Genomic DNA, 12,588 nt, shown 5'->3' with positions numbered 1-12,588 from the left:
TTGGAACGCGGCACGGGAGGCTCGGGGCCGGCGGCCGCGCTGCCGAGCGGCGGAGCTCGGGCCGGGGAAGCCGCAGCGGAGGCGGCGGCAGCGGCCGCACCGCCTGTGTCCTCCGCGGGCCCCGGGAGGAGCCGGGCCCGGGGTCGGGGTCGGGGCCGGGGACGGGGCCGGGACTGAAGCCTGCCTCGGGGGCGGGGCCGGGCTCGGGCCAGGCGGAGCCGAAGGGCGGCGATGTCGCCCCCGTACCAGGCACTGATGCCCGCCCAGCAGCGCCACCGCCAGTACGGCCAGAGCCGGGCGGAGGCGACAGCGCGGCGGGACGGCCGGGGCCGGGCACGGGGCAGCCCCGCCCGGGGCCGGGGGCGGGCCGGGGGCATGGCCCGGCCCGGCAGGGGAGAGGGAGGCGGGGAGAGGAGAGGGACGCCGGGCAAGGGACCCCGAGAGAAGGGTGCCCGACAGCGGGAACGGGAGAGAAAGAAAAACAGAAGGAAAAACAGAAAGAGAAGGAAAAAGAGAAAGAGAAAGAAAGAAAAAGTGATCTAAAATATCTGTTCTGCTGCTGTCGCTGCTGCTGCTGTCGCTGCTGCTGTCGCTGCTGCTGCCGCCGCTGCTGCCGCCGCTGCTGCCGCCGCTGCAACTGAAGCACCGGGGCCGTTCGTCCCCGTGTCCGTTCCCCGCTCGCCCCACGAGCCCCACGTTCGAGCCCCGCGCGCCCCGGGCACGGCCCCTGAGTCTGTCCAAACACGGCAACTTTGCAGCGGTGAGCCCAGATGCAGAGCCCTGACTCCTGCACACTGGCACAGCAATCCCCTCGCTTGCTGCTCTGCATTGGCCTGGCTGAGGGTCAAACACTGTCGGGCCACCTTCCCTTGCTGTAGGATTCCTACCTGACCCAAGCACTGCACTTACATCTCCAGTGTTGCCTTCCAGTAAAACCAGGGGAAGGAAAACTCTGTGTGGCTCATGGTATTTTCGAGTGTCTAAAAATCACTAAGTCACCGATCTTAGAGGTGCGGTGCATCTGGAATTCCTGGGATGGAGAAGTAGTGCAACATGGAAAAGGGGAGCATAGAAATAAATAGGGGAAAAGATCTTGGATTGTTTCTTTCATTTTCATTTCCCTTCTGGAAAGCTGTTTCAGTTTTCCAGGAATCTTCTCCTCTCTGCTCTTCCCAAGAATGTCTCATGGAGAACAAGGTCAAGCTTCTGTCACAAGATTTGCCAGCAGGAAATTATGCCACTGGTGAAATTTTCATGATGACTGTTTGTGCTGGCTTAGGGCAAATCTGGGGAGGAAACCTCCAAAAGGGCTCTGTCTAGAAAGCATGTTCAAGCAGCCCCTCCCCCTACTAGTTCAGGAAAAGACTTCCCTCGAGAAAAGTGAAAAAACCCCAGTTTATTTAACAAATAAACTATTCACAAGCATGAATACTGAATAATATTAAATGAAACCTCTGACAGTGCTGAAGAGATGGCAAATTCAGAAAGTCCTTTTTGTGGGGTGTAGTTGGCTCACTCGGTCTCTTCTAAGTCCCTCTGGTGCTGGAATGCAGTGTCCCAGAGCTCGGTGGGCCACAGGTGTGAGCTGCTGGTGTTTTTCTGGGTTTTCAGTCCAGAGCAGGTTTAAACAATTCCAAGAAAAAGCAAAGTCACAGTCCCAGGAACTTCTCTGCCTAAGCTAGCTAAAACCAAATTGCTGGACCTGGGCTGTGAAGGCATTGGGAAATTTCCAAATCTGGGCACTGTCAGTCCCAGCAAACACCAGATCTGGATGGTGCTGCAGCCAGAACCTGGAAATTGCCAAATTTTGGCTTACTGTGCCAGCAAATCACTGGACTTGGGCTGTGCCAGCACCAGGAAGTTTTCAGATCTGGGCACTGGCACTGCCAGCAAACACCAGATCTGAGTGGTGTCGTTGCCAGCGACAGAAATCTGCTGGATTTGGGCTCTGCTGGCACCAGGAAATTTCCAAATCTGGGCACTGGCACAGCAAACACAAGATGTGGGTGGTGCCAGACCCAGCAGCAGAAAGTTGCAGGGTTTTGGATTTCTCTGCCAGTAAATTGCTGCTGCACTTGGGCTGTGTCAGAATAGGGAAATTTCCAGATCTGGGCACTGGCGGTGCCAGCAAACACCAGTGAAACCTTCTGGCCCTCGTCCGGACCGTTGACCAGTGGTTTCCCTGAGAACCAGCTCTGGCCACTTTACAGACAGAGACTGCTTTCATCTGGTGCTCTGGAAACAGAACTTTAATGAAGGCAAACACAACAAACAGGACGGCGTGCACAGTACAGAGAGCAAAGCAGAAAAAAGCCTGGGTCCAGGGTCTAGCAGGGATATTTATACATTTATTTATGGGGAGGGTGTCTTGGTTTGGAAAGACAGGTGTCTGCTAAGGAAGGCAGGAGCCTGCCCTGAAGTGGAAACTGTAAACCCCCTCCCTCCAAATTGTTATAAATTTGAAATGAAGGGGGGGCTCTCAGGCAAAGATATGGGAGCAGGAATAACAGTTCTTTTATTAGGGAAGAAAAAAAATAAACAATGCAGTAAATCAAAACAACACTGACAGAGTCAGAATACAACATGACACCCTGTTGGTCAGGGTGTTGGTAGCAGTCCAGTTGGAATTGTGGCTGCAGCCCTCCTGGAGCAGCAGGTGTGGTTCTGTTGGAGCAGTGATCCTGTAGAAAGGGGTGTAGTCAGTCTTCCTTTGAAGATCCAGTGGAAGAGCAGCTGTTCCTCTGGGAATCCAGTGGAAATGCTCTGGTGTCCCAAGATCTCAGATTATATCCAGTTGGGAATGCTTGGCTCCTCCCTCTGGGCGGAGCATCTTGCAGTGGGATGCTGTGATTTTATCAGTCATGCAGTGACATTCAATGGCCATTAACATCAGGTGTCTCCCCGGAGGGAGGATTGGTTGGGGAAGACATAAGAAAACTGCCCAATTCCCAGAATACAACTGCCATAGCCCTAACAGATGGTAAATGGAATACACATTGCTTAGCAATCTAGGACAAGGGGTTAAAGGTGGGATCTGAGAGAAGGACCCAAGAGGAAGGAACGATTAAGAATATTACACTTTTTGCAGTAAAAAGTAACCAATGATAGCAAAGAGAACCCAGAACTTTCTGGTAACAATCTGCATAACTGAACAAGAGGATTATGGCCGGGAGCTCCTGCTGACCCTAAATAAAGAGGGTTTTCCCACAGTCTTAAGCTGAGGCCCCCCCAACACACCAGATCTGGGTGATGCCAGTGTCAGCACCAGGAAGCTGCTGGGCTTTGGCTTTCTTTGCCAGAAAATTGCTGCATTTGGGAGGTGCTGGCACCAGGAAATTGCCAGATGTGGGCACTGGCAGTGCCAGCGCACACCAGATCTGGGTGGGGAATGTGCCAGCACCGGGAAATTGCTAAATGTTAACCTTCTGTGCCAGCAAATTGCTGGAATTATGCTGTGCAGGCATCTGAAAAATTCTGGATCTGGGCACTGGCGATGTCAGCAAACACGAGATTGCATTGCTTTAGGTACCAGGTATTTGCTTGATTTTGGCTTTCTTTGCCAGCAAATTGCTGGAATTAGGCTGTGCCAGCACCAGGAAATTGCCAGGTCTGGACACTGGCAGTGCTGGAAAACACCAGATCTGGGTGGTGCCAGCCCCAGGTATTTGCCGGGTTTTGGATTTCTGTGCCAGCAAATTGCTGCACTTGGGCTTTGCCAGCACTGGGAAATTTCTGCATCTGGGCAATGGCAGTGCTGGGCAACTCCAGGTCTGGGCAGCGACAGAGCCAGCAATGGAAAATTGCCAGATTTTGGCTTTTTTTGCCTGCAAATTGCTGCACTTGGGCTGCACCAGCACCAGGAAATTTATGGATCTGGGCTCTGGTAGATCTGGGAAATACCCGTTTGTGAGAGCCGAAAAGAGGGATGTGGCACTCCAGGCGGCTCTTCAAAATGCAGTTTATTGTTTGCAAGGTGTTACAGCAGTCCAGGGTCGTGGGTGACAGAGCTGTGCCCACAGCTGTCAGCTCCAGCTGCAGGCCTGGAGACCCTTAGTTTAGGTTACAAATGCATTATATACTTTTCTTTGCTGAGCATCTTAATACAGTAGAACCAATCTATACCTATACTTTTATCTATAGCCAATTGTAACTACTATAATTACCATATTCATGTTACTATTCTCCAGTCACTAAAAGTTAGTACATTACAGTTTAAGCTAGAAGTTGTTTTCCAGTTTTCTTGCAGTGGAAAATTCTGAGACCTTTTTTCTACCTGCAGCATTTGCTGACTTGTTTGCCTGTGCTATCTTTCTGCTTGGTAAAAACATCTTCTTGTTTGAGGTGGGTTTATCCTTTGCTCTAAGTCATAAAAACCCTTTCTAATTAACATATACTTTGCCTTCTTAGCTATCCAGTAAGACCACTCCAGCAATTCTTTTCTTTTATATCAAAACTTGCTTTCATTTCTATTCCTTCTTCAGATTCTACATTCAAAAATCTTTCTGCCAAGCATACATATCTGTGAGACTTTCTTGTCAAACTTTCATCCTTCCCAACATCCCTGTATAGTGGTCAAGTGCCTGAGGCCAAGAGTGCCTGGACAAGAGGGACAGTTCTTTTCTATAGGAAGGAAACCACAGAACCCCAGGGTTTGAAGGCAGATGAGAAGCAGTCACCAGAGGCCAAGGCAAACCAGACCTGTCTTTCCTTGCAGCTTTTGTCTGAAAGCAGTCTTTGGATATATGGGGAGTTTTGGGGGTGGAATTCCATTTCAGCCATGGGTTCCTGGACTGGAATGACAGTTCTCCATAGGAAGGAAAGGGTGGAGTTCCAGTGTTCCAAAGGCTTATTAGAGGCAGCTCCAAGGGGGCCAAGGCCAGCCAGATCTGTTGTCAGGGAAGAATCCTTGGAGAGACAGAATTTGGGAAGCCAAACCCCACTTTTGTCTATGGGCATCTGGACGAGAAGGACAGTTCTTCTCCACAGGTAAGAAAGTGAGGAGCCCCAGTGTTTCAAAGGGAGATGAGAGCTGGCCCTCAAGAAGCCAAGGGAACCTGGATAGTCCTGGCAGCTTTTGTCTGGGAGCTATCCTTGGATATAAGGAATTTTGGAGGTAGATTCTCAATTTTGGCCATGGATGCCTGGACATAAAAGATGGGTTTTTTCCATGGGAAGAAAAGCACCAGCCCCCAGTGTTTTAAAGGCAGATGAGAGGTGGCCCCCAAGAGGCCAAGGCCAGCCAGAGCTGTCTGTCCTGGCAGCTTTCATATGGGAATAATCCTTGGATATAATCAAATTTGGAAGAGGAATCCCAATTTCAGCCATGAACCCCTGGAGGAGAAGGACAGTTCTTTCCCACAGGAAGGAAAGCACACAACTCCAGGGCTTCAGTGTCTGATGAGAAGTGGTCCTCAACATGCCAAGGTCAGCTGGACCAGTCAGGCAGCCCCCAGGAGGCCCAGCCAGCCAGACCTGTTCCATGTTCTTGGATCCTTGGGGCCCTGCAGCATCACAGTGGCCCCTTGGTTCCATAAGATCCTGTAGGATCACAACAGATGTTTGTTTCCATGAGGCCCAGTGATATAACAATGGTCTCCTTGGCTCCACAGTGGCACAATGGCCCCTTGCTTCCATGAGGCCTTGCAGTGTCAAAATGGTTTCCTTGTTCCCATGGGACTGTGCAGTGCCACAATGGCCCATTGGTTCCGTGAGGATGCAGAGTCTCAAAATGGCCCCTAGGTTCTATTGGGTTCCCCAGGATCACAATGGCCCCTTGCTTCCACCAGGCCTGGGTGTGTTACACTGGTCCCTTGCTTCCATGAGACCTTGCAGTGTCACAGTGGCTGCCTTGGTTCTGTGAGGCCCTGTGGTGTCACAATGGCCCCTTGGTTCCATGGGGATTCGGAATGTCAGAATGGCCTCATTGGTTCCATGAAGCCCCTCAGTGTCACAATGGTCTCTTTTGGTTCCGCAGTATCACAATGGCACCTTGGTTCCATGAAGCCCTAAAGTACGGAATGGCCCCTTGGTTCCCTGCAGTGTCACAGTGCTCTCCTTGGTTCCATGGTGCCACACAGGGTCACAAGGGCCCCTCAGTTCTACAAGGCCCCATAGTGTCACAATGTCCCCTTGGTCTCATGAGGCTGTGCCATGTCACAATGGTGTCATTGGTTCCATGAGGCCCTGCAGCTCCACAATGGCCCTTGAAGTGTCACAATAGTCTCAGCGGGTTCCCCTGCTGGTTCACAATGGCCTCCTTGGTTCCATGATGCACCGTAGTATAACAATGGTATCCTTGGTTCCACAGTCAGAATGTCCCTGTGGTCTCATGGGGCCCCACAGCCCCTTATAGAGCCCCATGGCCCCTTACGGAACCCCACAGGGTCACTGTGACCCCCTTGATTCCATGAGGCCCTGCTGTGCTACAATGGCTCCTTGGTTATACAAGGCCCTGCAGTGTCACAATGGCCCCTTGGTTCCACTGGGTCCTGAAGTGTCATAATGGTCTCCATGGTTCCATGAGGCCCCACAATGTCACAATGGACTTTTGGTTCCATGAGCTTTCATACTGCCAACAATGATCTCCTTGGTTCCACAGCGTCACAAGGGACCCTTGGTTCCATGAGGTTCAGGAGAGTAATATGGATGTCTTGATTCCATGAGGTTTTGCAGTGTCACAATGATCTCCTATGTTCTGTGGCCCTGCTGTGGCTGCTGTGTAACAATGGCCCCTTGGTACCATGAGGCTCCATAGTGTCACCATGGTCCTTTTGGTTCCATAAGGCCCTGCTGGGCCACAGTGGCCCCTTGGTTTTAAGAGCTTCCATCCTGTCAACAATGATCTCCTTGATTCTGCAGTGTCACAATGGACCCTTGGTTCCATGAGGGGCCTGGGCTCCCACAGCCTCTCACAGACCTTTATGGCTTCCCCAGTTCCCCGTGGCCCCTCATGGCCCCTCATGGCCCCTCACGGCCCCTCACAGGCCCCTCACAGGCCCCTCACAGGCCCAGGGCCGGGGCTCCTCCCAAAAGAGGAGGGATTGGGCCTTGCTTGTTCTGCTTTCATTTCAGTCTCTTCCCAGCCACGAGTGCAGAAAGGCTGAAATGGAGCCTTTCCCCAACGTTTCCCTCGGGGTTAATTGCGGGCTGAAGCTCTGTGCAGGCGCTGGCCCCAGCGTCACTATCCCTGCAGCCACCAGGCCTTTGCTGTCCCCCCCCCCGTGTCCGTTCCCTGTCCCCGAGTCCCGCCCGGCTCTGGCAGCAGCAGCAGCTGCAGCGCAGGGGGCGCCGGCCCGGCCCAGCCGGGGCTCCCGGCCAGGAGCAGCAGCAGCGCCGGCCCCTTCCCGCCTGCTCCTGCCTCGGCTCCCAAGGGCTTTTTCCAGCTCAATTCTGGAGCAGAGCAGCCAGCACCCACACACAGCCCTGACTGCTCAGGGCCCGCCTGTGCTGCCCTGAGCCAGCCCTCAGAGGAAGAAAGGATCGGGTTCCAGCGCTGTTTTCAGCTCTGTTTGACTCACCCTGAGCTGACAGCGGGAGGCTGCTGGTGCCTTTGCCATGGGAATTGGAGATCACGGCTGCTCTTGGCCCTCTTCTGCTTGCCACCTGAATTTTACCCATAAAACTGCAAGTGCCTCTTTCAGTTGGTGCTGCCCACGGTTCTTTCTTGAAAGTGAAGTCAGTGCTTTTGTTGCAGGCATAAAGATCAGCAGATACTGGAATATCACCAGCCCCTGAGCACTAAGGCGAGAGGAATTAAAGCCACACAGGCCACATTTGCAGTGCTCAAACACAGCCTTGTTGTGTTGAAAGAGAATAAACTGACAGAGGCCAGCACAGAAATTGCCTCCATAGTGTGGAATTAAATTTAAAAATCCACCAGGAGAAACAGAAACCAGAACTTCTCGACTCACTTCATTGCTCCTTCCCAGCAGCAGCAAACACAGATGCCCAGAGGTGTTTTGCAGTGCTGCTGCCCCCAGTTTGAGCCCAGGCTCTGCCCAGTCCCAGCGGGAAGCTGAGCCCAGCCCAGGGAGCTCAGCGCACGCGGGGCACGGCCGCCCATTGTGGGGCAGCGGCGCAGACAGAATGTCCTGTGGCCCAACCCTCCTGCTCCTGCCACACAGCGCCTGCCTTCTCCTCCTCCTCCTCCTCTCCCAGAACAGCACAAATTCCAGCTTGGAGGAGGCTGCCCCAGAGAGGGCTCCTGCTCCTGTTCCAGCCTGAGTGTCCCTGCAGAGGAACAGGGCATCGTTCAGGCACTCCACAAGCTCAGGCTTCCCATTTCATGGGGAGTCTGGGATGAAAATGGCTTTGTCAGGAAGGACAAAAGTGGAGGGAATGGATTGGAAAGTATTAGGAAAAATGATCCTTTGTACAGGCAAAGCTCACCAAGTCATTCCCTGCATTTCACCTTTTCAGATTCTTTCAGTCATCTCCTGAGGGGTCCAGCTTGTTCTGGTGCCTTTCATGAACTGATTGTGCTCTTGATTTATATCAGTGCAGGAGATGTAGAAGCATCTGAACTGAACACTGACACAAACTCCCTCTGTCAGCCCATTTTCATGTTCTACATCACTTTCAAGATGTCCATGGGGGCGTTGGAATGATTATCACACAGCTCTCCATTTCTGGCTGCAAGGTCTGGAGAGTCTTTCTCTGCATTCAGTCAAGCTTGCATTCCCTAACAATTCCTGGTAGCCCATCATCTTTTCTTATTGTAAATCAGTAACAATGAAAACCTCACCAATGGCACAAGTGCCTAGCTCAAAAGGAAAAGAAAGAACAAGCTGTAAAGTTCTTCAAACGTTTCTCCTGCTTTGCTGCAAGAGTTGTGCTGCATGCACAGTGTGGAAAGCCAAGAGAAGCTGCAGTTGGTGGCACATCATGTGACAGAAGCTGCACCTCGTTCTCCAGGAAAGGTTCTTGGAAAGAGCAAACAGGACTGTGGACAAGATTCTGGAAGAACTGAAACAGTTTTTAGGAAATGAAATGAAAACAGAAAGAAACAATCCAAGATATTTTCCTCTATTTATTTCTATGCTCCCCTTTTCCATGTTGCACTACTTCTCCATCCCAGGAATTCCAGATGCACCGCACCTCAAAGATCGGCGACTTAGTGATTTTTAGACACTTGAAAATACCATGAGCCACACATGTTTTTCCTTCCCCTGTTTTTACTGGAAGGCAACACTGGAGATGTAAGTGCAGTGCTGGGGTCAGGTAGGAATCCTACAGCAAGGGAAGGTGGCCCGACAGTGTTTGACCCTCAGCCAGGCCAATGCAGAGCAGCAAGCGAGGGGATTGCTGTGCCAGTGTGCAGGAGTCAGGGCTCTGCATCTGGGCTCACCGCTGCAAAGTTCCCGTGTTTGGACAGACTCAGGGGCTGTGCCCGGGGCGCGCGGGGCTCGAACGTGGGGCTCGTGGGGCGAGCGGGGAACGGACACGGGGACGAACGGCCCCGGTGCTTCAGTTGCAGCGGCGGCAGCGGCGGCAGCAGCAAAAGCAGATAATCTACAACACTCCTTCTCTTTTTGTTTCTCTTTCTCTCCCTTTCCCTCGGTCGGGCACCCTTCTCCCAGGGTCCCTTGCCCGGCGTCCCTCTCCTCTCCCCGCCTCCCTCTCCCCTGCCGGGCCGGGCCATGCCCCCGGCCCGCCCCCGGCCCCGGGTGGGGCTGCCCCGTGCCCGGCCCCGGCCGTCCCGCCGCGCTCTCGCCTCCGCCCGGCTCTGGCCGTACTGGCGGTGGCGCTGCTGGGCGGGCGTCAGTTCCTGGTGCGAGGGCGGCATCGCCGCCCTTCGGCTCCGCCTGGCCCGAGCCCGGCCCCGGACCCGACGCAGGCTCCAGCCCCGGCCCCGTCCCCGGCCTCGACCCCGGCCCCGTCCCTGGTTCCTCTCGGGGCCCGCGGAGGACACAGGCGGCGCAGCCGCTCCCGCCGCCTCCGCTGCGGCTTCCCCGGCCCGAGCTCCGCCGCTCGGCAGCGCGGCCGCCGGCCCCGAGCCTCAAGTGCCGCATTCCAAAGAGCGAACGCCTGGGCATGGCCGGCCCGGGGCGGCTGAGGGGCGCTCGGGGGCCGTTGCTGGTCCCGGGCCGAGCGCTGACAGCCGCGTCCCGCCCGCAGGGAAGGCGCAGGAGGCCCTGCAGGAGCGGTACCGAGTGGGTTCGCTGCTGGGGCGCGGCGGCTTCGGCAGCGTCTTCGCGGCCACGCGGCTCTCGGACGGCGCCCCGGTGAGCGGCGGGGCCGGCGGCGGGCGGAGGAGGAGGAGGAGGAGAAGGCGGACAAGGAGGAAAAGGTCGGAGCGCGGTGGGCAGGGCGCCGAGCTCACCCGCTGCTCTCCCTCGCTCGCAGGTGGCCATCAAACGCGTGCCGCGGGATCGCATCCGGCACTGGGGCGAGCTGGTGAGTGAGCGGGGCCAGCGGCAGCAGCCGGGCCGGGCCGGGCGGCGAGGAGCCGGGGCCCGGCAGGGTGGGAGCCGCCGGGAGCCCTGCGGGGAGAGCGGGCGTGGGCTGAGCGGGGCATGCAGAGCATCCCGGGCTGGCTGAGGGCTCCCAGAGCCCCGGCACGGCCTCAGCCCCACTGACGGCACCGCGCTCCTCCCGCAGCCCGACGGCAGCAGCGCGCCACTGGAGATCGTGCTGCTGGCCAAGGTGTCCCGTGGCTGTGCCGCTGTCATTCAGCTCCTGGAGTGGCTCGAGCTCCCCGACAGCTTCCTGCTGGTGCTGGAGCGTCCGGAGCGGTGCCAGGAGCTCTCGGCTTTCCTGGCGGAGCGGGGGTTCCTGCCGGAGGAGGAGGCGCGGGCGCTGTTCCGCCAGGTGCTGGAGGCCGTGCGGCACTGCACCGCCTGCGGGGTCCTGCACAGGGACATCAAGCCCGAGAACATCCTGCTCGACCTGGCCAGCGGGCAGCTGAAACTCATCGACTTTGGCTGTGGCGCCTTCCTCCAAGACACAGCCTACACCCAGTTTGCAGGTGAGCCCTCGCAGGGGATGCTCCTGGGCATCTCATGGCCCAGCCTGGATGCAGCACCGGGGCTTCCCCCTATTGCAGCCGGGATGGGATTGATGCTGGAGCCGAGTTGATTTGGGTGGGGTGTGAGGGGGGCCAGCTGCCAGCCCTGCCGACAGCCTTCAGCACCCACTGTGGCCTGGGCTGGGGCTGGAGCTGGGGCAGCCAGCCCGACACAAACCCCCATGGGGGTAGCAGAGAGGGGGGTCTGACCCCGTGCCCTGGATGGTTTGGTGTGCAGGCGAGGAAGGACTTGGACTGCTCTGCTCCCCTTGTTTGCCTTGGCTTATTAACATTTTTGGGGGCCATGCAGGTGGGGAGGAGAGTGGGTTTTCTCCACCACTGGGTGGGTTTTTCCTTTGTGTGTCATGGTTGGGCCTTCCCAGGGTTTCTGCTGCCCTCTTCCAGCACCTGTGGCTTCTTTTCCAGCCCCGAGTTTGTACACAAGTCCCAGGTGCTGGTGAGAGGGCAGCGCTCACCCCGTGTGCCTGTGGGGCAGCCCCCACATGGCCAGGGATGCTGGGGCCGGGCTCTGGGAGCAGCAGCATCCCCCTGCTGAGCTGTGTCTGTGTTCCACAGGAACCCTGTCCTACAGCCCACCAGAGTGGATCCAGCACCAACGCTACCACGGCGAGGCAGCGACGATCTGGTCCCTGGGCCTCCTGCTGTGCCACCTGGTCATGGGCAAGCACCCGTTCAGGAGGGGCCAGGAGATCATCCGGGGGCGGATCTTGTTCCCATCTTGGCTCTCTCAAGGTGGATCCTCATCTCTGGGCACGGGGGGATCCCAGTGCTGGGAGACAGCAGCGGGCTCGTGGGCATCCCACTCTGGCAGCTGCTGAGGAGGTGGCACAGGTCCTGCTCTCCTGCTCTCCTCCAAACAGAGCATCCATGGGGAAGTTTAGGCCCAGCTCTGGGCACACCCAGCATGGCCTGGGCACGGGAACAGGGGGGCAACTTCTCCAGCTGACTGGTGATTTCTGGTTTCTCTCCCCAGAGTGCCAGGATATCATTAAGAGGTGTTTGTCCATGCAACCCTTGGACAGGCCATCCTTAGAAGAGCTTTTCTGCCATCCTTGGGTGCAGGGTGTTCCTCTGCCCTAGAAGATGGGAGAGATCCACGTGCACAGTTGGATCCAGGGGCCTGGCAGGTACCAGCTCCACACATCTCTTGGCACTCAGTGGCAAAGCAAACCAGGCTGGTTTTGTGCTGCCTGTAGCTCTGAGCAGGGGTCAGCAGAAGGGAACACACAGCTCTTGGGCTGGAGCTGAGCTGGAGACCTGGTGTGGCAAGCACTGGTGGCCACCATCCCCCCCTGGTTTGGTTTGTCTGGTTCATGGATGGCTGGGGCCCTGGGAAGAGCCCTGATAGCCTGGTCTGGCCCCAGGGAAGGAGCAGGAGCCCCTGGAGAAGCTGTACCAGGTGGGGCTGCTGCTGGAGACACCAAGGAAAACCTCAAGGGTGACAATCTCTTCCTCGGCCTGGCCAGCTGAAGATGATGGACTTGGATTCTGGCACCTTCTTCAAAGCCAGGCTCCAGGCCCAATTTGCAGGTGAGTCCACAGGCAGGGGGATGCTCCCAGAT

General features: G+C 56.2%; 1 protein-coding gene across 1 annotated transcript; it reads left to right on the top strand.

Moving 5' to 3' along the window:
• The first annotated feature begins 231 nt into the window (after positions 1–231).
• LOC143692652 (serine/threonine-protein kinase pim-1-like) lies at positions 232–12,106 on the top strand. The gene is made up of 6 exons (XM_077172900.1): positions 232–242; positions 9,977–10,223; positions 10,345–10,395; positions 10,600–10,966; positions 11,582–11,758; positions 12,000–12,106. The coding sequence occupies exons 1-6, from the start codon at positions 232–234 to the stop codon at positions 12,104–12,106; spliced, it is 960 nt and encodes a 319-aa protein (XP_077029015.1).
• The last annotated feature ends 482 nt before the right edge of the window (positions 12,107–12,588 follow it).

This window comes from Agelaius phoeniceus, assembly GCF_051311805.1.
Source record: "Agelaius phoeniceus isolate bAgePho1 chromosome W unlocalized genomic scaffold, bAgePho1.hap1 SUPER_W_unloc_2, whole genome shotgun sequence".
Taxonomy (NCBI): domain Eukaryota; kingdom Metazoa; phylum Chordata; class Aves; order Passeriformes; family Icteridae; genus Agelaius; species Agelaius phoeniceus.
Note: the sequence above shows the minus strand (reverse complement) of the source record. Positions and strands in the feature narration are given on the sequence as shown.

What these genes read in the sequence shown, in the direction of transcription:
- LOC143692652 (XM_077172900.1), top strand. An exon ending in AGCCTACACCCAGTTTGCAG is followed by an intron (nt 10,967 to 11,581) that starts GTGAGCCCTCGC and finishes TGTGTTCCACAG; the next exon opens with GAACCCTGTCCTACAGCCCA. An exon ending in CCCATCTTGGCTCTCTCAAG is followed by an intron (nt 11,759 to 11,999) that starts GTGGATCCTCAT and finishes TTCTCTCCCCAG; the next exon opens with AGTGCCAGGATATCATTAAG.